The sequence below is a fragment of the Coturnix japonica genome, chromosome 26 (assembly GCF_054131305.1).
Source record: "Coturnix japonica strain WE chromosome 26, WE-NBRP24, whole genome shotgun sequence".
Classification (NCBI taxonomy): Eukaryota; Metazoa; Chordata; class Aves; order Galliformes; family Phasianidae; genus Coturnix; species Coturnix japonica.
The window spans coordinates 2,747,506-2,774,930 of record NC_140688.1 but is presented as its reverse complement, the minus strand read 5'-3'; the positions used below and the strand labels follow the sequence as shown (position 1 = coordinate 2,774,930).

At 38.4% G+C, this 27,425-nt stretch overlaps 1 protein-coding gene across 2 annotated transcripts; it reads right to left on the bottom strand.

Moving 5' to 3' along the window:
* Window positions 1-1,044: 1,044 nt before the first annotated feature.
* On the bottom strand, window positions 1,045-27,425 carry LOC146756617 (ankyrin repeat domain-containing protein 26-like). Of its 2 annotated transcripts, XM_085523973.1 has the most exons (19): window positions 26,248-27,425; window positions 24,640-24,668; window positions 24,475-24,538; window positions 24,351-24,386; window positions 21,446-21,531; window positions 18,217-18,434; window positions 16,449-16,632; window positions 14,888-15,034; window positions 13,347-14,303; window positions 12,955-13,107; window positions 11,510-11,685; window positions 11,248-11,314; window positions 8,668-8,780; window positions 8,119-8,260; window positions 7,070-7,363; window positions 6,150-6,382; window positions 5,516-5,762; window positions 3,548-3,593; window positions 1,045-2,036 (listed from the first exon to the last, which is right to left on the bottom strand). In XM_085523973.1, the coding sequence occupies exons 1-19, from the start codon at window positions 26,366-26,368 to the stop codon at window positions 1,894-1,896; spliced, it is 3,456 nt and encodes a 1,151-aa protein (XP_085380099.1). In that variant the 5' UTR covers window positions 26,369-27,425; the 3' UTR covers window positions 1,045-1,893. The 2 variants fall into 2 exon arrangements, with proteins under 2 accessions (XP_085380099.1, XP_085380100.1); XM_085523974.1 differs by lacking the exon at window positions 14,888-15,034.

Genomic DNA, 27,425 nt, shown 5'->3' with positions numbered 1-27,425 from the left:
CTTTTAATGTTCTGTAATTTCCTTTTTTGCAGCCTCCTGGGACCCTACTTGAATGAGACCTTGAGTGGGTAGTGGCCTTCTATTTTATCAGAGGCAGTAGAGTCTTCTTAACATCTGTGACATGTGCCCCCAGATAACAGCAAACTGCTCTGGAGAGGTTATTTTTGGTGGCAAATTCGGGGCCTCAGTGCCTCCCAGCAAGGAGTCTCAATTACCAAGGCTCGTCAGCTGTTTTTGGTGGCACTAGTTTTAATAGGACTCCTTGGTTGGCCCTGCCCCGCATGCTTGTTGTATGCAGTGGAAGCAGGGCCAGGTAGCTGGGAAGGGGCCAGGTATGCTGTCTGGACATGCATGGGATCAGGAAGGCTGAGGCACAGATGGAACTGAACTTGGCGAGGGATGTAAAAATAACCAGAAGGGAGCCTACAGGTGCACTGGGCAGAAGTGACAGACCTGGGAGAGTGCACTCCCTCTGACAAATGAGGAGGGAGAACTGGCTTTAACCAACATGGAGAAGCGCAAGGTACTCTATGAGTGCTTTGCTGTCTGGATTCTGCTGGAGATATTCTTCCACCTGGCTCCTGGCTTGTACCAGCTGGAGAGAGCACAAAGGGCCACCAGAAGTTATCTCATAAAGGAATGGCCAACCTGCAGAAAAGGCTCCAAAGATCCCCCTCCCAAGCATGGCCAGGTTTACAACAGAGACTTTACCCTCGGCTTCCTGTTAATGAATCACCACCGAAGACCTGAAAGTGGTTCAGCACACCCATTAAAATCACAACCCTCCACACTTGTTTCAAGCATATACCCCTTAATTTCTATGATGACAAACCTTATGACATATAGTAGCTGTTTGCCCCACTGCTTCAAGTACCCAGGAGGAAAAGAACACAAATGCATGCTGGCCACTTGTCTGATCTCAGGGCAGACTGAAGGCACCAGAAGGAGAGATGGAAGTGAGCAGAGGAGGACTGTAGCAAGTCATAGAGGCAAGGAATGAGGTGGAAAGCAAGTCAAGAAGGCCAACAGAATAAAACAAAGATGTACCAGATATGAAAGTTTATTAAATACCAAGTTGGAACATAAATATCTGGAATTAAATATAGCATATTAGTGTCATAAAATACATTCATATAAAAAGGTGCAGTACCAATTAGACAGAAGGTTGAAACATTAATTTTCCTTCTTCCCACTATGAACCGCTTCAGGTTCATCATGTGTTCATCTACCAACTGTGAATGTCTTAAGATGGGTCAAATTCTAATGCAAAATCCAACAAGGATATCAAGTCAGAAATATCAAAAAGGTCACATTAAAGCTTTCTTGGCACTGCTACACACGCACAGTATTTTTAAACCCTAGGTGCGTGAAAGTGACAGCAATGTAAAGTGCATTCTTCTCCAGCTTAATCACTGCTAAAACTTCCACTTAACCAGCAGAAATATTCACAGCATCAGGACGGAAACAGCTGGCAGGAATCCAATCAAAATCTCCTATGCGTTAAAATAACACTGGAGACTCTACCACAAACAGTGGAAGGGTTAAATAGAACCAAAGGAATGCTTCTGGTAAAACCTTTAACAAAAAACATGGAGCAAAATAATGTGTCAAAAACATTTTGACAGTTCCGTCAAGTTCAAGAGCCAACCTTACTCAGTCTGACAGTAATTAAAAATAGATATGGTTCTTATCCTGAGTGCAAAATAAACTGACTACCCCTCGGTGACCAACAGGTAAGTGCAGAGTGTCAACCTATTTAATATATTTAAAATTTATATTCAAACCGCAGTAAAGATGTTTCCACACTAAGCTGCAGGATGGGAAGTCACAGACCTCCTATGTAAACAAATGATCTCCAGTACTTTTCCCTTTACATTTTAAATAAAAATATATTTAGATCAGGTAATTTTGGTTTAAAACATCCCGGTACTCCTGTACCGCTCTGCAAAGGGGATCCTGGTCAACATTGAGATTTTTTGAAGATCCATAAGTAGATTTCCTTAGAGAAGCTCTAGCAGTTTCAAGCTCAGCGGTGGCTGGAAAGAAAAGAAACAAGATTGACGATGTTACTTTTACAGTAGATTGAGTCAAATCAGTCACTGTAAAAACATTACTGATAACTGATCAGGCTATGCTCTAGAGAGATATTTAAAAACTTCCAAGGAAAACACAAATCAAAAAGGAAGGCATAAAGGAAGAAACATTTTTTCACATTCAATGATCAGCCAATACAATTTTTAAAGCTAGTTAAAGAAATTCCAGGTTTTAGAAACACAGAATGGTTTGGGCTGGAAGGGACCTTTTAAGATCACCCAGTTCCAATCTCCCTTCTATAGGCAGGGACAGCTCCCTCTAGACCAGGTTCCTCAGAGCCCCATCCGGACTGGCTCTGAATGCCTGCAAGATGGGGGCTATGCACAACATCTCTAAGCAACCTGTTCCAGAGTCTCACCACCCTTACATTAGGAAGTAAAGAGTTTCTTCCTAATATCTAGTCTAAATCTACCTACTTTCAAGTTTACAGCCATTTCTCCGCATCCTGTTATTACATGCCCATATATATATATGAAAGTTTTAGCCTTAACTTTAACTGCCAGGGATGTCTTAACTTTCCCTGGCTCAACCCTCTTTCGTTCATGGAAACACATCTTCGATGGAAGCAGAAAAGGATTTTCAGTACTTCCATCCATCAGCCTTTTCCAGACAAGATCCCCAGACCAAGCAAATACTACGGCTCCTACTACACATGTAATTATGTTTGAATATGCAAATGAGCACATGGCAATGGGTTTCTGTCTATTCAGGGAAATTGGAAGAGCTGTGAAGCAACAGCTGGATTCTCAAGGGCTCCCTGCTTCAAAATAACTCTAGGAACAGCAGCAGTGACTCTGGCAGAATGCTAATTGTGAAACAGTATGAATTCTTCTCTGAAGACCTGGCCTTTTATTATAGAACAGGCTTTACACTGCATATTAAAAGCAATCAGTTCATGCTGTGTTTGCCTATATATTGCTGAATGATTTTTACCTAAAGAAAGGCTATCTTTTCCACTGATTCTTCTTTATCCAAAGACAAGTATGACAACATGTCAGGTACAAAAAAAAGCAATGAAAAAGAGCGAGCAAAAATTAAGAACACCAGAAAATGTATATGGTATATTTGAAGTGCTGAATGCAATGAATGTATGCAGAAAGAGAAGTAGTGACAGAAGTCCATAAAAATCTTATTTCTGGGCTTTTTTTTTTTTTTTTTACATTTGATGTTTGTGCCTGAGGATGAAAGGTGACTTGAACTTAAGCCAAGTGTATCTGTGCGGGGGAGATGGTTTGCTCTCCATGCTTCTTCTCAAAAGTAGCTGCAGAACATTCTGAAGAGTATATTGGTTAGCAGGAAGTTTTCCATTAAAACTCTCTAAGTTAGAGTTAAAAACAGCCCCACACTGTGCTTCAAACAGCACAAATCTTGACAACTTTTGAAAATAATTACATAGAAGTTACGAACAGTCATCACCTTCCTTAAAAACACTGATATCAGAGTAGCATATTACCTTGCTGAAGTTCCTTATTGATTTCTTCCTCCAATTCCTTCTGTACCTAGAATTATAAATAACACATGCATTATAAATAACACTGCACATTTTATTAAGTAACAGAAACCAGCTTGGATCGCTAGAAAGGAGCATTTGCCCCTCGCTCTCCCAGGAGATGTTTATTTACTGTCATTTATTCTGAATGCAAAGTTTTCATAAGGAGAAATTAGACCTTTTAAAGGGCCACAGTCCAAACACCGTATGCGATCATTTACATTTGAAGATATTTGCGACTCCTGTGTTATTTTCCATCAGGTCTTTAACGCATAGAAGTAATTGTCAAAACAGACAGCATATAGCTTCCAGACTCATGTCATTAGCAAATACAGTTAAGTGCTTGGAGCATGTGGCTTACGTGGAGAGGCTGAGAGCATCAGGACTGTTAAGCCTGGAGAACAGAAGGCTTGTGGTCTCACCTACAGGTGTAATTATCTGACTGTGGGATGCAGCATAAAGAAGACAGAGCAAGAAATTTCTCGGTGGTGCCAAGTAAAAGAACAAGAGGAACAGGCAGAAGTCAAAAGAGTGGAAATTTATAAGACTGCTAAAAATCAGGAGTGCAGACAGGAAATAAAATCAGAAAGGAAACAGAAACTGAGAGACGGAATGGGAAGTAGTTGTTCCCTTTCTTATGCTACCAGTAGGAAAACTGGTTTCATGAATCCATGCACTCACGCTGGTTGCAGCTAGCAGAAGTCACTATTATTTCCTGCACCCACTTTTCAGAGCTGCATTTCTTTCTCTTGTTTGTAATCAGTGCAATTTGTTTTTTCAAACAGTTGCATGGACAAAGTAATTGATACCAGCATTTTGAATAACAGCGGCGTAAAGTATTTTCAGCTTCTTATCCTTGAAGCTTTATCAAAGCTTTTGCAAAATCAAAGCCAAAATCTACACGAGCTTCCTCATCCCAGGAAATGCTCACACTCTACTTCAGATAACCTCCCTTACTTTGAAAAACACCAAATGTGCACTGAGAGCTTTACATAAAAACAAAAGTGCAAGATGACTACACGAGGCAAACTCCAATTTAAGTTCCTTAGTTTCCAGTTATTATGAACTTTACTGTCAGGAGAACTTGTAATCTCCTCCATCCAAGAAGGCAGCACTTAGTTTGAATTTAATGGCAATACAGAGGTGGTTTTTTTTGTTGTTTTTTTTTTTTCCCAATAGAAGGAAACAGATTACTGGAAAAATCTGAGGTATAACTGAAGCAAAGACAAGGCTCAGAGTCAGGTAAACTCTTGTCTTTTTAAGTAGCCTGGTGAACAGGCCAAGTACTAAGCAGCACAACTGGCAAAGTACTTCAAAGCTATTGCAGAAGTTGCAATCATGTATAAATTGCTGCAAAATATTATAAAGCTGTGAAGACTTGAAGAGTAGGTTGTTGTTTTCTCAGGTAATAATACATAGCAGGAAGCACAAAAAGAAATGTTTACTAGGCACAGCATGCATCCCACAGCAGACTGTATAGGAAGAAGCAAAGCAATCATACTCACATCATCCTAGTTTTAAAGGATGTCTTTGTTAGTATTAATGTACTAAAAGAAACTAAAAATGAAGATCAGTAAGGAAAAAAACAACGTGGCTTGACCAGAGATGTCTGATGAGCTGAGCAAAGATGTCAAAGTTATCCATTTCAAGTATGTCATACACTTATGCACATTCTATACAGTAAAGTTTAATAAATAGCTTAGCTGGGAACTTCCAATGCCACAGCAGCTGCTTATTAAATTTTCTCTAGTTGAAAAAAAAGAAAAAAAAAACAATACAAAAACCTTACATAAGTACATAGTTATGTGTATATACAGTTAGATAGTTCATCATTTAGATGTCAGTATTTTTGGTGTCTGAGCACTCTAGGAATTCTGTACAATCTTAATGACCTAAAGTCTTCATCACTGAAGAGTATTTCACAATGCTTACCTTATCCATGTACACTTCAACTTTTTTTCTTGCCAATAATGCAGTCCCAGCAGCATCTAGGAAGCATTCCCCTTGGCTGAAGCTTCTGTTCAGTGTGGAATTGTTTCTGAGATTTCCCAGTTCAGCTGAATATTTTCCTGGACTTGCAGTAGGACCTCCACTGACAGTGCTGCTCGCAATTAAAGATTTGTTTCTTTGGCGTTCCTCAAAGAGCTTACAATTGGCTTCTGCAAGTCTCTTGGTTGTTCTGAAATATTTAAAAACACACAAAGAATTATCTTTGATAATATTTTTGCAGAGTCACTTCTTCCAGGTCTTTGACTACTATTCAGCTTTTGAAAAGAGAAGGCATTAGAAGTCCAAAATGAGAGGGGCCCAAAGGCCATGTGTTAAAATGCTATCAACTTCAAACATGGGCCAGTGATGCCATAACTAGTGGTGTGACTGCTAGAACACTGAAGTGAAATGATGGTGGTTCCAAAAATAAAGGGGAAAGGTTTTAGAGGGTTACGCTTACATCCATAGTGCTGACAAGACACAGAAAAAGGATTTTAGGAGGAAACAGTACAAGGTTTTTCATGCAAGCTACTGCTACTTCACGTCTTGTTACCACTCCAAAAAAGCACGCACTTACCTTTCCAGCTTATTTGCTAGCCTTATTCTCATTTTCATTTCTTCACGATGCAGCTCTTTGTATTTTTCCACTTCCGCAAGCATAGATTCGTTTTGAAAAATACTGTCTTTGGTATTTTTTATTTTGTCCAACTCACATTCAACCTCTTTTATTCTGCACTTCAGCTGGTCTCTCAGCGAGGCATGATGATTTTCTCTGATTTGTTCTATCTTGTCTTGTGAGGCTGCCTGGACCTGAAGCAGATAATACAATTTCAACCATTGCAAAGAAAAAGTGAACTGCATCTCCCTATACGGTTGCCCATAACCAATTTAAAGGGCCCAGTTTTACTCAACTGAGTCAACTGGACCTTTTCACTACTATCAGCAATCAAGGCAAAACCCTGGAACCAACACGTTAAATAACTGTTTTCATCCAGACAGATCTGCTCTTAGCAATATTACTTATGGGAAAAGCTACTAAAAGAATGCTATGGCTGAAGGACAGGGCACACAAAAAGGATTCTACAAAGAAATTATGAGAATCCCATCCCCACTCTTTCTGCCCCACGGTAACTTCAGTGACTTCTTCCTTGAGCATTTTATCCTGTACAATGATAAAACATAACCTGTACGTATGGCCAAGCCATCTCTAAGTTATAGCATTCATGTGATGAACAGCAATAACAAGATGACCAGATGGCCATAGCTTCTTCTAAGAACTGCAAAACAGAAGTCTGTCAAGGGACGGCTATTAGCTTGGGGACCTGCAGGCAAATTACACACACAAAAGCACTTTCGCCAAACAATTTTCCATTCTTCCACTTCCCTTCAGGAAATATAGAAGTATGGCACTAACACAAAAAACCAAAGTACGAACAAGAAATGGCAAAAAGAAGTTACATAATAAAAACTACAGACATACACAACAAATTCACTTACCTGCAAAAACAAATTGACTTCTTGAAGTTTTTGATTTATTTCTTGTGCAGCTCGCTCTTCCACTTCTTTCTTGTATCGTTCGATTTGGTTGTAAGTCATCATGTGCACATTGTGGACAGCCTCCAGATGTTGTCTCAGGTTTGCCACCTCTTCTTTCAGCTGGCATCTGGTCTTCTCTAGTTTTTCATGTTTTTTCATGTTTAGAGCCAGCAGTTCTTGCAAATAATGGTTTTGTCCTTGTAGTTGGACGCATTTTTTACACTCTAAATCCAGCTGATGAGAAAGTTCAGTAACCTACAGACAGTAATAAAATGAACTTAGAGGGGTGTAAAATTATTCTCTGAAAATTTATGAAGGGGAAGACCATCAAGTCTGTAACTGTCATCTGCTGACTCAGTACCCGAGTCAAAGGAAAGACAAGATCATCTTTTAAGGGAAGAACAACTTTTAAGTTCTTGCCAATAGGGTTCCTTGACTTACAACCTTCCTCAGTTCTGCAGCAAGTAAAAGATCAACAAGTAGCAAACTAGCAGAATTTCACTTACGGGAGTGTGCTGAAAGGCACTAGGGCCATTCTTTTGTGCACTGCTCTACTGCTCGATGGAAATCAAACCACTCTACCCAGACAGCAGAAAGAATGCCTATCATGCTTCAGGGGGAATGTTCCAGTACAGAGTTAACTGGGCACAGGAAACAAGTACTCCTCCTGCCATTGCTCTTGAAAGCTTTGTAAACAGTGCTTCAAAAAGCAGCTTCCACAGCAGTGGTAAAGGAAGGTATTTTCTCTCTAGGTCAAATCCAGTGTCTGGTTGCAAGAATATGTACAAAATATGAGATGTTTCAGTAGTTTCCAAGGTCAACTGTGAAGCCAATTTTCTCTCCCAGAAATATAACTTTTCCATACCTACTGAAAAGAATATTACAAGTCTCTAGAAATTAACATGACCCAAACAAAACAACAACAACAACAACCAACCAAACAAACAACAACAAAAACAACAACAACAAAAAAACACCAAAAAAACCAAAAAGAAACAACAAGAACTTGCCTTTGTTCTTGATTTTTCAACTTCATTCACCATTTCAGAATACCTGTTCTTCATTTCTCCCTGGAAATTGAACTGGGAGTCTCTTTCTTTGGCTTCATGCATCTTTAGTTTTTTCACAGCTTTCTTCAAAAGGCTCTTGAACCTGCACAACAAATCAGTCAAGAAAATAAGCAAAGGAACTAGGTATCTATTTGTCACGCTTGTACAAGAAAAGCATAGCTATGGCTTGCTTCATTTTTAACATGCTCAACAGGCCAAAAGTTAATAAGAAAAACCAGCATTTCAATGCAATAGATCACCTGGAGGGTCCAAATTTCACCTCAACAGAGGAAAAAAAGACTTCCCTCCCAGAAGTGCAAGGCAGCCTACATTTGCTCTTCTTATGGCAGCTACAGAAAATCATAGGCTCATGTACCAGAACTGTCTTGCAAGAACTGATGTGAGATCTGAATTTGCTCAGAGTTAAACACACCTGCTTTTACATGCAAGTTCCTTAAAGCCTGACTTCTAACCTACATGAGCTCTCTTTCAAGTACTAGTGAACCATACCTGTCACATTCCTTCTGCAGTTCAGTATTTCTTTCCCTTTCCTGGTCAAGACATGCTTCAAGTGGTCGTTTCAATTCTATCGGCTTCTTCACATTCTTTCTTTCATTCTCACACTTTCAAAAAACAAACAAACAAAAATACATGATACACTCAGCACAGGACAGTACACATAGCAACTGCAGATAGCACATATCCATCCTTTTGCCACATTCAGCAGAACACTGAGGCACAGGATTCTTGTAAACATTTAAATCACTTCAGGCTTCACACAAGCGGGCCAAGACCTAGGGATACCAATTAACGCCCCTGCTGAAGCAAATGCTCCTCTGCCCCCTTATTGGGCTTCGTCCCAAAAAGCTGGAAAAAAGATGCTAGAGAACAGCTTCCGCAGTTCCTCTGCTAATAGGTCAGCTTGCACAGGTAGCCACAGCCCTGGAGAACACTGCACACTCTACAGCATTCATTCCAATGACCAGCAGGCTCTTGTGGAAGAGTCTGCTTTTCTGGAATTCACCAGTGTCTTCTCAGTCATTACTTCCATATCTTATTTGTGGGTGTTTACTAATTTAGTTGCTGTTCCTCATGGTGTTTTTTCAGACAAACTACAGGAGAACTGGCAACTAGTTCTGTAGTTTGCATTTGCACCTTATTTATTCTGCAAGGGTTTTAAGCTCCTGTTATTCTGAAAACATGCAGCAGTTCCTCCGTACACTGCACTGAAAATAAGGGGTGTTTTAATCCTGCTTGGAAATCAAGGGGTCAGACAATAACCAGAAGGAAATCAAATAAAGAACACAGGAACTGCTGCCTTGCTCCATGTGCTCAACTGGTATCAAACCACACCGTCTTTCTGACAGCACAACTCCGAGATATTCTCTTGGCTTTTATTCAATTCCTTCATGACACCCAAATCACAATAGTACTCAGGGCCTGAGTAGCAGGGATATAAAATCAGAGTATGTAAGAACTCAAGAAAATGTCAGCATTGCTCTGGGTATTGGCTAGGTGTTAGGGACTGTTTTCTGGGCTCACTTCTTCTAAAAGCTCAGCATTTTCCCTACTCAGTTTAGCAATATGGTCTTCAAGGTGGGCTCTCGACTTTCGATCTTCCTCGCACATCATGCATGAGCCTCTGGATGTCATAGCCAACATATTCTGATTTTGTATCTATGGAAACAACAATGACAAAGGGAATGCCAAGATAACCAGAGAGACAACACTGCACATAAACTGCATTATAAACTATTAACTCAAATGGAGGCAGGGCTAAGCTCTCACAACTAAGGATCTATAGTGAATGTTACACTGAGTTTATAAAAGATGGCTTGAGAAGCACCATCAAGAATAGCACTTAATGCTAGTGGAAAAAGTGAATGCTCTCTATACGATAAAATGAGGTTACATCATTTGGAGATAAGAAGACACACATACAACATTAACTCACAGTTTTCTTAAAATTCCCTACACTTACTGACTGTGAAATAACTGCAGATCTCCTCAGAGCAAGAAAATGTTTTCAGAACAGCAATGTTACTTATCCTTTTACACAAAGGAGCAAAGATTTGCATCACAGATGCATTTGTGTGTAAACAAGTTTGCTTATTCAGTTCCCTTTGTAAAGAATGAAAGTTGTCTACATGCTTTGAATAGCACATTTTAAGAAAAAGAGAGACATCCCTGACGTACAGAAGGACATAAAAACCTGAGCTTAAAGGCTTATATGACAAACTCATAAAACTTCCTCATGTGTCTTTACAGGATATGTTAAATGTCGGTTCTCCCTATGTGACAATGTATGGGTAAAATACAGAAGTGTTAAAAATGCTAAAAACCTTCTAATTGGTATATCACCAAAAGAAGATGACAGGAAAGGAACCTGGAAAAGAACTCAGACTTTTCTGGTGCAGATAATCAACAGCTTTTCCCTTCCACTAGATCCTTCTTATTCTCCCTATAGCAGCTTAATTTTCCAACAGCAAACTAATTAAAGAATATTCCAAGGTTACACAAGATGCTAAGCCATGCATGCGCACCAGCTACTTCCCAGCTGCCTGCCACTGACTGCACAGCATTACTTCACCTAGTTGTTCTTTCCTTACCTCAGCCCCCTGCGGGGCAGTAAAGTACCAACACATATTCACAAATGGAAAAAGAACCTAATGAGCTCAGGTGGAAACTATGACAAAGCTCTGAAGATAAAATAGATTTCTCACATCCAGGTTTCCCCTCCCAGATCTCAACCACACATCTCCCTCCTGCTGACACTGTCCGTCCTATCCATCAAAAGAATCATGCTGATTAACACAAACATTTTCATACTACTGCAAAGACAGAAATGGCAGCAGTGAAAGGTGGAGATTTACAACCTTTACCTTATGGGAAAACTCTCAAAACTGGAGAATAGACCATCAGGATTTTCAGAGTACCCTACAGTCACACCACAGCTCAGATGACTCAGCTCCCCTATGATCCCCAGGAAAACCACATAACTTCCCCACGAAAAATATCTAAATAGGCTCAGAAGCTCACATAAAAAAATAAAAAATAAATAAATAAAAGGGAAGTTTATGACTGGCTTACTGAGGCTTCAGTTCTCTTGTCCTGGTGTTGCGCAGCAGCTTCCACCCTGGCATTTTCCATTTCAAGCCTTAAAGAGAAGCACAGATCTTATTAGACAAATCCATAATAGCGCACACTGCAAAAGAATGGTGTGAAAGAATGCTATTTAAAGCAAGAGCTTCTTTTAAAATCATGTTTTACCCTGATGATGCAACAAGGCAATTCTGACGTTTTCAGAGAATCCCAGAAAGCAAAACCTTGCTTCACTCTGTTATTTTCTTACCGTTGGACATGTTCTTCCAGCTGCTTTATTGTAGAACTGCTTCTGGAAGCTGCTAACAGAAGGTCTTCCATTTTTTGGTTAGAAGCTGATATTTGTCTTTCCTTATTATCTAGGTCAGTCTTCAAATCTTGAATGCAACGCTCATATTGAATACGCTGTTTTTCAGAGTCATGTAACTGTAAAGTAGCAATGAGAATCCTCAGCAGCCCGGTTAGGTTCAGTATAGAGAGCTCAGTGAGCACTGAAGAATTTGGATATTGCATGTATCTACATACACCCCCTACCCAAAGTACTGGAATCGTTTCCAATTCATTCAAGCCTTCATTTCTCTTAGCAAATGAACAATAACAGATGATATTTCATCATCTGTGACACTGGCCTCTCCCATCTGTACAAAGGATTTTCTATAACACCATTATGAGCATTGACACTGCCAATCCTACCTTCTCAGTGGCTTGTGACATCCTGAAATTACTTGTTTGCTATTCTATCGAAAATATTAACCAAAAAAACCTCATCCTTTTCCTAAAGTGATTTCACAGCTCATTAGTATGTTATTATGGTAGATGTTTCAGAAAAAACCCACAACTCTCACAGAGAGCAAAAAAGAAAAACTCAAATTCAGCTGTCCAGTATTTCTACTTTTTCTCAGAAATCAGACACCAAACTTGGCCAAACCAAAAGCGATAACCTGCTGAGACACCAGGTCATTTTGCAAAGCAGCTTATCAAATACAGATCTTCTCCAGTTAAAGACATAATGACTTCGTGTCGAAGACCACCCAGTCATGGACACCAAGTGCACAGAACAATGCAGTTCATATACTTGTCTTTAAATCTATACCCCTGAATTTATTTCTAGGATAGGAGGACATTTGCTTATACTTTGAACTCTCTGCTCTGATTTGGCACAGGCATGACTGTGATCACAGATGACAAGGGGCAAGTTGAGAAGACTAAGGGGATAAAGACCACCTTATAGTGTTTACAACCAACCTTATAAGACACAGAAAAACAATTTGTAAATTCAGAGCACCTGTGTAATGTTGCTTCAGATAGTTGGTAGTTTGTACACATCCCATCCACAAATAAATTCTTAATTGTGTTTGACACCAGGAGAGGGAAGTAAGTTGGGAAAAGAAAGAACACTGCTACAACACCCTGGAGCCACAAGAAGAACTTTAGCTGTGGGGCTGAAGAACGGCTCCTACTTGCAAAAGAAACTAGTTGGCTTTTTGATGATTCTAGTAACACTTATCTTTCACTACAGAGGAGGAGGCCAGCTGGCAAAGATTTCACCAGCTTCATGAATTATGACAGGGTATCACTGCTAACCTCCTTAGCTCTCTCTGGTACTTGCTCTCAGAACATTATTTTTCTCTTCTTCACCAGAAACAGGGAAAAATCACCCTCAGATTTTATGTGTAAGTTACAGCCTCTCTGTACCTTAGCTTTAATCCTGTCCAGTTCCTTCTGCAAGTGCAATTTGTCTTCCTCAAGGTCACTGCGGTAGCATGTAGTAACTACAAGGGAAGCTTCTGACATAGACTGCTTTTTAAGAGCATCAGCAAGCTCCTGCTGCAGCTGTCTGACCAAACCCTAAGGAAACAGATAAACATGAGGAAAAACATGAAACTTGACTTTACTCCTTTAAACTGACTATATTATACAGTTCAGTCATTTACCGGTCCTCCTTAATTCTAAGAGAAAAAACAATGAACCACAACAAAACAACACAATTTGGTCCTATGTGTAAAACTTACACCTGATGCATTTTAGAAATACAAAATCATTTTATGAATTGAAACATTTTAATTTATTCTAATTGTATAGCTTACCTCTCTTTCTACTTTGTCAGTCTCATATTTAAAGACTTGTTCCTTTAAATCAGTACACTTGGTATTTAATTCCTTGTTTCTCTCTTCCATGAGGTAAACCTGCTTTTCACTGTCAGCTCTGAGTTTGTTGAACATATCATGAAATCTGTCCTGGACATCATTCACAACCTTTTCTTTGATGATCTCCTTGTTCCGCAAATCTTCCAGCTGCTGACGGAGTAAAAGGTTTTCACTTTGGAGCTGGGCCAATTGTTCCTGCATAGATTCATGCTTTATCATAAATTTACTGACTTGATCTTTCTCAAGTTGCCACGCATGCTCATTTTCTTTTGCTTGACACTGGGCTTGATTTAAGTCTTTTTGTGTCATTTCTAAAAGCAGTGTTTTTTCTCGAAGTGTTTGTTCCAACTGGTGAAGCTCGTTTTCTAGACTATTAACTTTGCTTTCCGTTTTACTCAGCTGCTGAGACAAGCTCTTGTTGCTCTCTCGCACCTCAGAGAGCTCACGATGGAGCTTGTCTTGTAAACGAAGCCATTCATCACGTTCTCTCTGAAATGTTCGTTCGGCATCACTTTTCAATGACTGATGATGTTCGAGATCTTGAACCACTGCATTCAAGCGGGAACAGAATGATTCAATCTCTGTTTCCAGTCTGTCTTTGCTTTCTTTTTTCTGTTCAAGCTTGGAAGTTAGCATTGCAGATTCCGTCTTGAGTAAATTCAGCTGTCCATTGTACTGAAATACTGTCTGTGTTAAGGTTTCCTCACTCAGTTTAAGTTCCTTCTGAAGAGAATCATTCTTTTCTTTCAAAGACTCATTTTCCTCTAAGTATTTTCCTTCATCCTCCTGGTGCTTAAGTTTTACTTGATCGAGTTCTAGTCTTAGCATAGCAATCTCTTCTTGCAGTAACTGATTTCTGTGTAGCAGATCCTTTTCTCTGTCATTAGTGTCAGATTTCTGTGTGATAAAGGACAATAATGAATAGTTAGTTGGGAAATAAATTCAGGTTTAACCCATCAGGCAGCTAGGCACCACACTCTCATCACTAAGTGGGATGAGGGAGAGAACAGGAAACAAAACAGAACTCATGGGCTGTGATAAAAATAATTTATTAAGCAAAAAGATGAAGGACATGGAAACAAGAAAGTGATGACAGTATAATAACGAATTCAAAAGCCAAGTAATAGGATCACAAACAGCCTCAGCCAGCTTCTTTCCTAGTGAATCTCTAGATATCTGGACATTTCACGGGTAGAAACCTTAGAAATGATTGTAACAACTATACAGTGAAGAACAGCAGGCAGTTTAAGAGACTGGGAACACAATGTCTTATTTTCCAGTGGCTTCCTACTTCCACATGCAATTCAGGTCTATGTGGGATTGATGATGCTATTCAGAGTTTTTAGACAACAGTAACAAAATTTGGTTATATTGATAAACTGTAGATAATCCACGAAAAGGCACAAAAGGTTATTTTTCTTAAGGTTTTAGAATGAGCACAGTGAAGTATAACCAAATTAATTAGGAATGGAACTGCTTACCTCTGAATTTTTCCTAATAGTTTTTCTTGTCTCTTCTTCCAGCTCCTTCTGTCTCCACAGGTGGTTGCTCAAAATTCCTTCTTGCAGAGCTCTAGCACTCCTTTCATTAGAGAGCTGTCTCTGTGTTTCATCACGCTCTTCTTCAACCTACAGTAATATAGTTGAACTTGTGAATCTTGAACAAAATCAGAATTAGCAATACCTTCCTATTTCATTCTTTTTATTCTTACATTCTATTAATTCTATTAAGAGTCATTTATCATAAAATCATAGAATGACCTGCATATCAATTTTCCATGTTTGCAAACAAACATCTTTAGATTTATCTGAATTGAAAGTTATAAGGATAGTGTGAGTCCTTTGCACAAATCAGCATCATAGAAGTTTTATACTTAATGAATCTCCCTCTATAACACAAGAAAAAAACAAACAAACTAGAACTACTATTCTTGGAAACATACAGAGTTTAAGTAGAAACCCAAGTTATCTTTCTAACAAACTATATATACATACTAAAACCAGAGATGGACACTCATATGCTTACAGTCAAAGATTTAAAAACATCTATTCATCAATATGAGCACTAACACTAAGAACTGCACAAAACAAATGACTAAGATTTCCAAAAGCACAATAACTACACTTACTTTACCCCACTGCAAGGTCTTAAGTCTACATCTCTTCTACTAATATTTAGAAATGCTTCAGAAAATGTGCCAATCCATTTTCAGTTTACCAAAATCTAGCAATACTGCTGGATAAATTGAGTTGTATGAGATTTCCAAAGGCTATTAATGAAGTGAGACACAGAAGAGGACTGACCAGCTGAACAGCAGACCAGGAGGTGAACTAATGCCAATGATGTCCCTGTTAAATCCAGGCAGACTGAAAGAGGTGATGCTAACTACTTACTGCTTCTGCCAGAGCAACGTGGCCACTGAGGATCCTTAATGACCACTTTCACATGTTCTTAATATGTTTGCAAATACAAGTTCTGAAAATTTGAGGCTTACTATTTATGGGGAAAAATACAACACAACAGACCGAATTTCCGAGGTATATTTCAAACTGCGTAGAACCATGACAGGAATGCTGAAAAGTAGGTAAAGGCCAGTGAAAAGACCCTCAAAACTGTATAATAAAAATGTATAAAGTATAATTGAAAGAATACTACAAACAGTAACTGTAATTTCCTTCTGAAGAAAAAAAACAATAATAATAAAAACATTATATATATATATATATATATATATATACACATATAATATATATATAGATATATAGATATAGACATACATATACACACACGCGCACAGAGTTCTGTAGTAATTAGGAAAAATAACTCAAAGAGAAGCTTTGCCTGAAGCACAAACCAAACTATAATTCTGAAAAATGTGAAAAGGTATCATGAACTTGTTTGTTCACGCTGGTTTCATGACAATGGTCCTCAAAATGCACCAAGATAATTACCTAATGTCTCTTTCACCAACAAGTTGAACATACTAGCATAAAATATCAGTTTGAAAGAAACAGAAAAACAGAAGATATATATTTAATATACCTGTTTCTTGAGCTGTTTCAGCGTTATTAACTCTGTTTCTAAATTCCTTACACGAAACTCAAGTTGTTGTTTTTCCTCTGTCTCTCTAGAATATTGATCCTTTTCCCTCTTTAGTTGCTTTCTTGTTTTTTCATATCGCATTTCAGCTCTATGTCTCTTTTCCTCTTCTTGTTTCACAAAAAATCTGGGATTTAAAAGAGAGTATTTGAGGAATTAAAGCACTGACAAAAAAGTAAATATGCCACATCATGAACCAGGAGAAACAACTTAAAACTGTAGAAATGTCACACCTTTTCAAATATAGAAGTTTTTCTGCAATTTTAAACTTTTAACATCACTCTAATTTCATTCCATTAGTGGTGGAAGACACGTTATACATGAGCTGCACAAGACTGACAAATAAGCCCTTAAGTGATGTACAAAATTCATCATGTATTTCCATGTCGACATAGGTAAACATGAACAGTAAACCACGAACTTTTACTAACAAAAATACACTGTTTTTAATAAGTTGATCATCACCTATATAGTACAGATTCATAATGACTGCAAGTAATACCGATAAAACATCACATCACTTATCTAAGACAAATCAAAAACTTTTAAGAAGCCTTCCCTAAGACTATAACAACTGCTTACCATGTGCGGATGAACCTTTTCATTTCTTTTAATAAATTAAAGGATAAGGATAGTGTTCAAAAAAAGATTTGAATATCAGCAACCACTAACAAGTAGTTCAAAACATTGGCTGTAACATCAGTATTGAAGCAGCTTATTCTAAAGGAGAAAGATTTACATGTAGTCTTTAGCTTCCCAGAAAGTACAGCTTTTATCATGTATAGCTAATACTGTTTTGAGATTTTACATAGAAGAAAAAATTAATTCCTTCTATTTACAGATGTTTGGGAATTCTGAAAAATGTTTAGAATCAAATCCAGGACAAATCAGGAACGGCTTTGTCTTACTTACAATCCCCTTCCACGTACTGGGAGACTGCAGGCACATCCTGAAGTTTATTTCCCTCAGCTTATTCTCACAGAGTTTCATGCTCTGTGATCAGCCTGGAAAGCCTCTACTGAACTCACACATGTTGACTACGATCTCTTGAAGGCCATAAAAAGAAATGCACACAAGTACTTGGAGGCCAAAAGTTGGACCCAGTGCTCCAGACACAGACCAACTAGATGCTAAGTAGGGATGGACTCCTCCCTTCAGCTTCTTGACTCTGCAACCCAGGATGCTGCTGGCCTTCTCAGCTGCAAGATCATTCTGACTCATGTTGCACTTAATCTCTGCCAAAGCCCCCAGAGGCTTCTCAGCGAATCAGCTCACCAGCCAGAGCATTTCACTGTGTACACAAGGGGTTCCTCCATCCCACGTGCAAGGGCTTTGAATTCGTTCTTGATTAATTTATTAGGCATAGGAGGTAAGATTCTAAAGACACGATTAGAGTCAGTGTTAAGGAAGAAATTCTCTGGGAAGCCTGGTCTGGTGGTTGGTGACCCTGCACATAGCAGGGGGGTTGAAACTAGATGATCATTGTGGTCCTTTTGAACCTGGGCCATTCTATGATTCTGTGATTAAGACCTCTATCACCTCCAGCAAAATTAATCTGAACCTCCACTGCGCATTTAGTTCTTTGAAAAATATACTTTTAAAACAGTTTGGGGAGCAGGGGACTACTCAGCATAGCTTTCAATACCGAGGAAAGTGCTTCAATTACAAGATTTAAAACAATCTAATTCTACGGATTATTTTATTAGCTTACCCTTTTACTGGCATTTCAAGTAATTTTGGTCTCTCCTCAGATGAAGAATTCTTTGTGTGTTTTTCTTCTATCATTTTTTCATTCTTCCTTAGAGCAAGCTTTTCTTTTACTGGTTGATGGGTAATATTGCCCACTGGTGTATTTGATTTATCAAGACTTTCCTGTTTCTCCACTGCTTGCATTTTGAAATGTTTCTGCTTCCTTTTTTCCTTCTCAACCTATGAAGAGAAAATTAAGCTTCATATATTTTCTGATTCTAAAGGAGATCCAAGACCAAATAATCTAAGCTTGACTTTTAAAATAATGTAAAATAAAAAAGATTTTCCCCCAAAATTACTCTACAAAATGTACCAAGACTACAAATATACTCTGAATTCACTCTTGATTTGAAGTATAACAATCAAACAAAAACAAAAAAGCAAAGCAGCCCTAAGGAAACAAACAATAGAAGCATTACTGATGGATAAGAAATCAGATGGACTACACAACAGTAGTTGTAGAAACACAAAGTATGAGTGGATGTATGATGTTGTACTTCCTTAATGATGAGGAAAAAAGCAAACTGAACTCAAAAGCAGAAACAGCTTCACAGCAATCAGGAATTTTAGTGAGAGGCAATGAAGGCACACCATGCACAAACCACAGCAAATGAAGAGATAAATCAAGACCCTGTTCAGAAGCTATTTTCATTCCTTGATCGACAATCAAAACTGGTGTACTTGTATGAATTTCTTTTTATGGTAATGAGGTGATAACTACTTACACTGGAAATGACTGCCACCTATTGTCAAACTGAAACAATACACTTTGCTTTCTCAAAACCTTCTGATTACATTATGGGGAAAAGCACAGTTCTCCACTGCTTTCCTTATTTATGAGTAACGTTCTTCTCTTAAGACAAAAAAACCAATTTGCACAAAGCACCTTCTTTTAATGATCAATAGCTAACATGAACAGGACCACCGATACTGAGAAAGACTAAAGAATAAGGAAAAGCAGGTGAACTTCTACCTCTTTTTGTAGCTCTACCTTCTCTTTTTCCAAAGCCAGGAATACCATTTGCAGCATTCCTACCTTACTCTTAAATCTTTCCACATCTTGTTTTAGTTCTTCATCCAGATTCCTTTTCAGCATGCCACAAGGTTGCTGAGCATGCGGGAAAAGATTTTCGATTTCTGTTTCTCCTATTTCCTTGTTTTTGATAAGGCAGTCTCTGGGAACACTGTCACTAAGACAGATGTCCTTGCCAATTTTCTTCTCACTTATAAAGCCAAGTGTACTTTCACCATTTGTGGAAACAGGTCTTATATTAGGAAGATTATTAGAAATGTCATCCCAAATATTTGTTTTTAAACAATGTCTCAGGGAATACTCAGGACTTCCCTCTACATCTCTACTAATCCCATTCTCATTCTCTTCCATTTCCTCTGCTTTTGATAGATGTACTTTTGTATTATCTGTGTAATTAGTGCAGCCTTCTTCATCTGGTATTCTCCAGGTATTTTCCATGCTCGCATTTAAGTTATTGTGATCAGGAAGGACACAGAGACTCAGAATAACTATTTCAGGTTTGGGTTCTTTTAGGTCTACATTAAGTTTCACATCTCCAAATTCACCTTTACTTTCTAACTTATCACTTGATTCTGTCACACAAGACGAAACACAAAGACTCTTCAATTCTTCAATGAGGTCATCTTCTGACACTTCTGCCACAAGGGATGGAGCTTTCTCAGATTCATTAATTTCACCAAACAGCTGCTTCAGCTCTGCTGTAATGTTTGTAAAATTTCTTTTCAACTCCCTTTTCTCTTTTTCAATCCACATTTTTTGTATCTTTCTTCCCACAGCTTTAGACTTAACTGCTTGTCAGCACTGTGGGATTCCTCATTTTCTGCTAGGGCTTCCTGATGAGAAATTTCTGCTTTGTCAGTCTGCTTTTCATGTGCTGTATTTTCTATCAAGTTTCTAAAACATATTTATCCTTAAGTAAGCAGGTAAAGACAGAAAAATTACCAAGAAAAATGAAATTACCGTTAAGCCATATAATTTACATTGCAAACTCATCCCATCATACAACAACAACAAAACAAAGATACCTTATTTATTTTTTCCTCAAAACAGAAGGATCTAGTTTAGAAACATAAACCAATCAAACAGATCAAAACCAATCAGTAACAACAGAAAACACAACTGCCCAAATTTTCCCATACTCAACTTTCTACTGACTGTCCCTTTAAACCCCCTGCTGGTGAGCGTTCATAACAAGCGTGAGTGATCATAACAAGCTTTTTTACTAACCACAACAAGGGACTGGCTACATTACAATCACTTATGCTCCTCAGAGTCAGAATTATTAAATTCTATTCCAAGCTCCCAAGACAAATATTTACAAGGAATACCTGTTCATTCCTGCCCTCAGCCCAAAATCAAGAACTGAGACATCTATCCAAACGGTACCATGCCTCAAGCTCACTGACCAGCTCCTCTCTCCAGCCTTCTCACTATCTCTGACTTCACAGTCCCTGCAAAGTTGCCCTTGGTTTGTGTTCCCTTCTGAACAAGGTCTGCAGCCTTGGCATCCCAAGGAACCACAACTATTGTCCTTCTTACTCTGGTTATAGAGGCCCTTTTCTCCTTCTACATCGTAACTCCACAAAAATCTTTCACAATGGAGAGCATCTCAGTCACCACCTGCCTCAGCCACTTCATTTCCAAGCTCCATTCACTTTGCACATCTGCTACCACCTTCCAATACTTAAGTTCCGCTCTCTACCTGCTGAAATGAATCACATCCCTCTTCCACAGTGCCTTGGATGTATGATGATATTACTTCCTCCACTTCCCTTGAGGTATTACAGAAGACTCCAGACACTCAATGAAGATCCCTACCCAGTCCTGTATGCTCAATACAAACAGGACGCCTAGCCTATATTCCTCCATAATGACCTTCAAAAAATATTTTTGAACACTTACTAACTTGATCAGATAAGGAGATATTTTGCAGAGACAGAGAAAGCACTGACAGATCATATTTCAGGTTTTTACTTAATCTTTCTAATACACAGAGGAAAATCTGGCGTGTTTTGTCAAAGAAATAATCACATGATATAAAATTTTGCTCCCAAATGAGTATGTATTTTGCATAGGAAAAAACAAAAAACCCACCACATGACTGCACTGTTTCTCAGAATTGCACGCAAGGAAAAACACAATATTTGGTTTCACATACCTGCCTCCCAAAGTTTTCAGTGGCATCCTTGACCATCTCTTTTTTAGCTGATGATGACACATGAACGGTAGATTCTGAGCGCTCACCTACAGTGAAAAAATTACATCTTTATAACGAACATGACTTATTACAAATTAATTATACCTAGAGTACATCCTGAATCATTGCATTTGTGAGAAAATAGCACAAACTAACACAGCCTCTCAAGCGTATGATTATTTACGATTTGAACATAATATTACAAAACAGTTTGAAGATGCCTCTGTGCGAACTAATCCCTCTCAGGGCATTTTCTCTTTCATTCCTGAGGGAAATTTGATGAAAATCAGTCAGAAATACACCTTTAAGAATCTCAAATGGTTTACATGTAGAACTATATTTATACATACATGACACACTGTATGCTAGACAGCAATCGGCTAGATTCCTCTAGCTACTTTCATTTCTCCTTGTTTTGTGCCACAAAGGGTCTCGTTTAACCCTTTTAGAGTTAGAAATACTTGTACCATAGGAATTATAACACTCTGCAGAAGAAATACAGCTTGCTGAAACCCAAACATAGGAGTTTGAGACAAACTTTCACATATATTTCTTAATACCTGATCTTTGAGCAAATACATGGATTATAGAAAAAAAACAGACACGAGGAAGGATGAACAGAAAATACATGAAATGATGACATAAAATGAGCTATGAAAAGACTGTTTTTCCTATCTAACTTTGCCACGTCCCACACCATCACTGGACTACATTTCACATGACTACATAAAACAGACAAAACAAGAACTCACAGAATCACAGAAACACAAAGGATGGAAAAGACCTCCAAGATCATGGGTAAATTAGGTTGCTAAGTCACTATCCACCATATTTAAAGAGTTGTGGCAGTCAGGTAAAACCCTTAGTGACAGGAGAAAGGGAAACATCACACTTGTTTTTAAAGAGTTTAAGAAAGGAGGTACTTTCCAAGGCCCAGACAACCTTCTATTATGGAGTGACTAGAGTGGAGGATAAAGAAATAGCAACTGATGTTAGCTACCTAGAGAGCTCATCTCTCTAAATTGGAGAAATATCATGGATGGATTCTTTGGTAGACAGGGAAGTGCTGCCAAGTGGTGTATCTGATATGTTAGTGAAAAGAGATCGCATTCAGACAGATACTGACAGCCTACAGAAGCAGGTCTTATGATGTTCAGCAAGGCCAAGCGCAAGATCCTGCACCTGGGTTGGGAAGTCATCAGCTTCAGCACAGGCTGGACAATGAACAGACTGAGAGCAGTCCTGTGGAAAAGAACTTGGGGATAATGCTGGATGAAGAATTACATATAAGCTGAGAATGCATGCTTGCAGTCCAAAAAGCCAATTGCACCCTGGGCCACAAAAAAAGAAGCACTGCATGGCCAGCAGGCCAAGAGAGGTGGTGTCCCCTTCTACTCCACTCTTTCAAAACCCTACCAGGAGCACCGAGTTCATCTCCGGGGCCCCCAGCACAAAAAATCTCTGGCTAGAGCAGGTCCAGGGAAGGGTCTCAAAAAACAATTTGAGGACTGGAACACTTTTCCTATGAGGAAAGCTGACAGAGTTGGGGAATATAAGAGTTTGCAGAGACCATATGATGGCCTTTCAATAATTAATGGGGGCTTACACGAAAGATTTTTAACTATGGCCTGTAGTGACAGAGCAAAGGGTAACAGTTTTAAACTAAAAGATCGTTCAGATTAGATATAAGGAATAAATTCTTGATGAGGGTGATGAGGCACTGCAACAGGTTACCCACAGCTGGGAAGTTTCAATTAGGTGATTTTTAAAGGTCCTTTCCAGCCCAATTCTATAATTCAATGATTCTAACCACCTTTTGTGCATCTTACAGAAACAATATCACTGCAGTAGAGAATCTCCTTTTCTTTATGCAAACACACGTACATTTTTTTTCTAGAAAGAAGTTTAACCTCTATTGTCATCAAAAGAAACAGTACCTTTTTTCCCAAGACATGGATGTCAAACAGCTTGGAGCAATTTCCATTCCATACTTAGAAGTTGCAATAGTTTTCTGAACTCTTATCTAATCATCTACTTCATATGCTTGCTTATATAGGTTTTCACCTGATTTGTAATTTTCAGGGCTCGTTGTAGAAATTCTAAGACCTTAATAGGGAACTGTTTTGTATCTCGCTAACAAATACTTAAATTCACATATATCAGAATTAAGAAACTAAGAACCCACTGAGGTTAGATATACTCCCTCCCATGTATAACAAATGATCTAGCTGCTTCACTTTTATTTATCTTTCCCAACCAAAAGGAATACCTGCCAACATACTTCCACTCACTACCTCCCACCTACACTCTCTTTCCCATGTCCTTCCACTAGCTCTAAACTCAGTGGCCAGTTTAAACAAAACATGAGAGGATGGCTTTGGAAGAGCATATGTAATACATGTTTTCATACAACTGCCAGAGAGGCAAAGAAAAAGCCAGGTAAATAATCAATCATGCTAATGAAGCATAAGCCTATGAATCACCCATTCTGTCCCACCTGCAGCTCCTGGACAGCTCCACCTGCAGACCCTAGCCAGGAATCAGACACAGGACATGACCCTATTGCTCCTCTGCAGATTGGTATATTTGGCAATGAGAAGGAAATGAGTAAATGTGGACTGCCTGACAAGGGGTGATGATAGCAGGTATGCTGGAGGAACCTTACACTGTAGAAGGATGTTTAGAAATGTTGAATGGAGCTGTAGTGGAGAAAACACCCAAAGATAGAGCCATATTTCATTAAATCTGCTGCTGAAATAACATCTTGCTAGCAAAACATTAATTTAATATGAAGAATTTACAACTACAATGTATCTGCCCACAAAGGGACATGACAAAAAAAAAAACAACAACTATTTATAAATACCTTCAATATCATCTACACTCAATTTCTCCTGTGGATCTGCAAAACAAATGAATCAAATGCTTAATTAAATATGCTTATCAGAAAGATTTTGAAGCTAAAATCAGAATATAAAAGACATCATTACCTGATTTTTTCTTTTCTGTTTTTGAAGATGTTTCATTCATCTCTAAAACTGCAGAAACCTTTAACTATGAAAGACAAACCAATGAAAAATAAACACCCATACATTCAAAGTAACCACATATTCATTAATGAGCAGGACAAGTAGATTTCAATGAAAAGCATTTACCTGCAAATTACTGGGTTTCTCTGAAAAGCCTGGAGATGAAAAATGAAAGCGTTATTTTATTTAATTGAAGATATCTTTTATTCTTTACAACATTAGTAAGCTCTGTAATTGTTTCTTGCACAAATTACTTCATTGAGAGTGAAATAGCTAATATCCAATTATCTTATCACACAGAACTTGTAGTAGTATATAAGAAATACAGAGTAATTCCCATCATCCAACTTTTATTTAAAAAAAAAAAAAGAATCAAATCACAGAATGACAACAATTCATGTGAAGCATTAAGTCATGTCTATTAAGAGAACAAGATTAAAATATTTTGTTCCTTTTGGAAGCTGAATTCTGCTTTCTGGAAAAATTAATTAGAGCAGATAGCTTTGGCTTCTTAATGACCAATCAAGAAAGAACCCAGCAGAACTATGACTACTTCTATTCTAGCAGTGCATAATGTTGAGGCTACTTTCTCATTAACAGCTTATGGAGAGCAAGGGTACAGACACAGCAACCTCATACAAACATCATTCAATGAGGTAAAAACAATCTGGTTCTCAACTGACCTCTCTGGATCAGTTTGCAAGGAAATAAATGATACAAACATTGCTTGGTTGTAATGCACAACATGTGCGTTATTCCAAATCTTTTTCAAGTTTAGTGTCAAATTTTATTTCCTAACTCACACAACCTACTGCCCTGTGCTGCAGTCATCTTATACTTTACGACTCCATTCATGAAACAAGCATACAAAATGCTTCTACGAATTGTTCCACAAAATAATTTTTAGATTTAAATAAATACTAAAAACAAATCATCAAGACTTGATTTTCGAACACTAGGTGGTCAAGTAACATGGAAATACATTAGAAAGACTACCACAGTCACCTCTTCCCCCCTCCCACACTGATTTCAAGCTTAGCAGAATCATATGAAGCAGACATTAAAGACAATTGGTAAGTTGATTTATGGATTCCAGAAGCTTGCTAAGATTAGGTGTCTGCTTACAAAAATAAAATTGGACTTGCCTTTTAGGCTATGTCATTGAATCCATATTATAAGCCACATTGCCAAAGCACTCTCAAAAAGATAAAAGCTTTATTCCAATAGCAAAACGTTCCAGCACACTTATGATCAATCAGGATGGTCATAAAGCAAATGCCATGAGCTGCAGGTGGAAACCCGCAGAAACATAACAAGAATTTGCCCACATATTTTAGTTTTTAAAGAAAAACAGGAAACTAAAAAAAATTAAATAAACAAACAAAAAGATCAACCAAATGATATTTTTCTTCTGCTGATTATCCAGAAATATCCAAATCCTCAGACAGATAAATCTTAAACCAGATACACCTCCCACCACTTTAAGCAACCACCTAAAGCAAAGAAAAACACCCAAACAAACACATATCCAAAAAGTATACATAATGAACGCAAGAACCGCCTGGACTAATCAAGCAGGCCAGCAAGTTCAGTGTTCACTGCTGTTAATTAACATCAGCCAAGCACTTCATTGCTACAGCACATACTCACTGAACAACAGGACTAACAAGGAAAACAAAAGAAAAAGTTCACTTGTCTATAAACACAGAAAAATCCAATCTATGAGATAGTTACCCTTGTTGTGCTCCCCTGAAACACTCTGCAAGCGTACTCCATGTTCAACTGCAGGTGGGAGAAACACAGGAGGAGATGCTTTCCTCGAACCTTCAGAACACGGCTGTATAATACAGTACATACGCGTAAGAATTTGTACAAAACAATTTTTTTAAAATAAAATCTAACAAAGGCTTTTGCATTTTAAATAAAAGGGCAAAAAAATCCTCACAATTCATCTAAACTATTCCATAATGTTGATTAAGGCTGGCAAATCACAGAGCCACACAAGAAATTAACACAGGAAGTCAAGATGTTGATTGTGAACAAGAAGCTGCAGCTCTGTGTTGATTGAACATTGGCATCAAATTTGCACCTGGCATTCAAATATCAGCCTACATTGCTGGGGCACATGTCCCACAATGTTGAGTGAGTGCATCACTACGTTGCAAAAGCAAGATTTGATTTGCTTAAAGGCCAAAAAGGCAAAGCTGATAGCGATTAAGCTATCTAGAAAGTCTTGTATTTTTAAGAAAGGAGTGGGGAATTAGTTTTTTTCCCAACAACAAAGGCTAGAGGGGAAGTAGCTACAGACCCTGCTCACTCTCATCTTGAGAATTATCAGACAGAAAGGATAAACACAGCCAGCACACTTGGTGTCTGCTGAACATGATTTTCAAAATCGGATTAAATCTATCTAGAGAAGACAGAGGTTCTATACAGAAAAATCTAAATGTCTGGGTTGCTCAGTGTATTGGCATCCGTTAAACTCTGACTGGATCAGCAGAATAGATCTGAATAGTAGGAAAAAAAAAAATCCTCACAAAAATATGCCTGAGAAGTTCATAAGTTTAAAAGCAGCAATAAACTGCTGTATTAAAACTGTGCTAGAAAATCAACTCCAAAGCCTGCAGCCAGGAGGCCAACGTAAGTAGTCTGACATAACTTTGTCCCAGTACTATCTCAACAGAGAACCTACGCTACAGGTATTTCAATGACCCTCAGATACAGGACATCGAGCAGCAGCAACATGGGGTAAATAAGCCTCACCAGGGGCGGGGCTCAACGCAAAGGCAAGCTCTCACGTAGTTCTCATCTGGCTCTCCCACAGACCGGGGAGATGCACATATCACAGAAAGTACCTCAGAATCCCAGGGAGAATCAGACTCTTCCTTTTTCTCTGTTCCTACTGCTGGCAG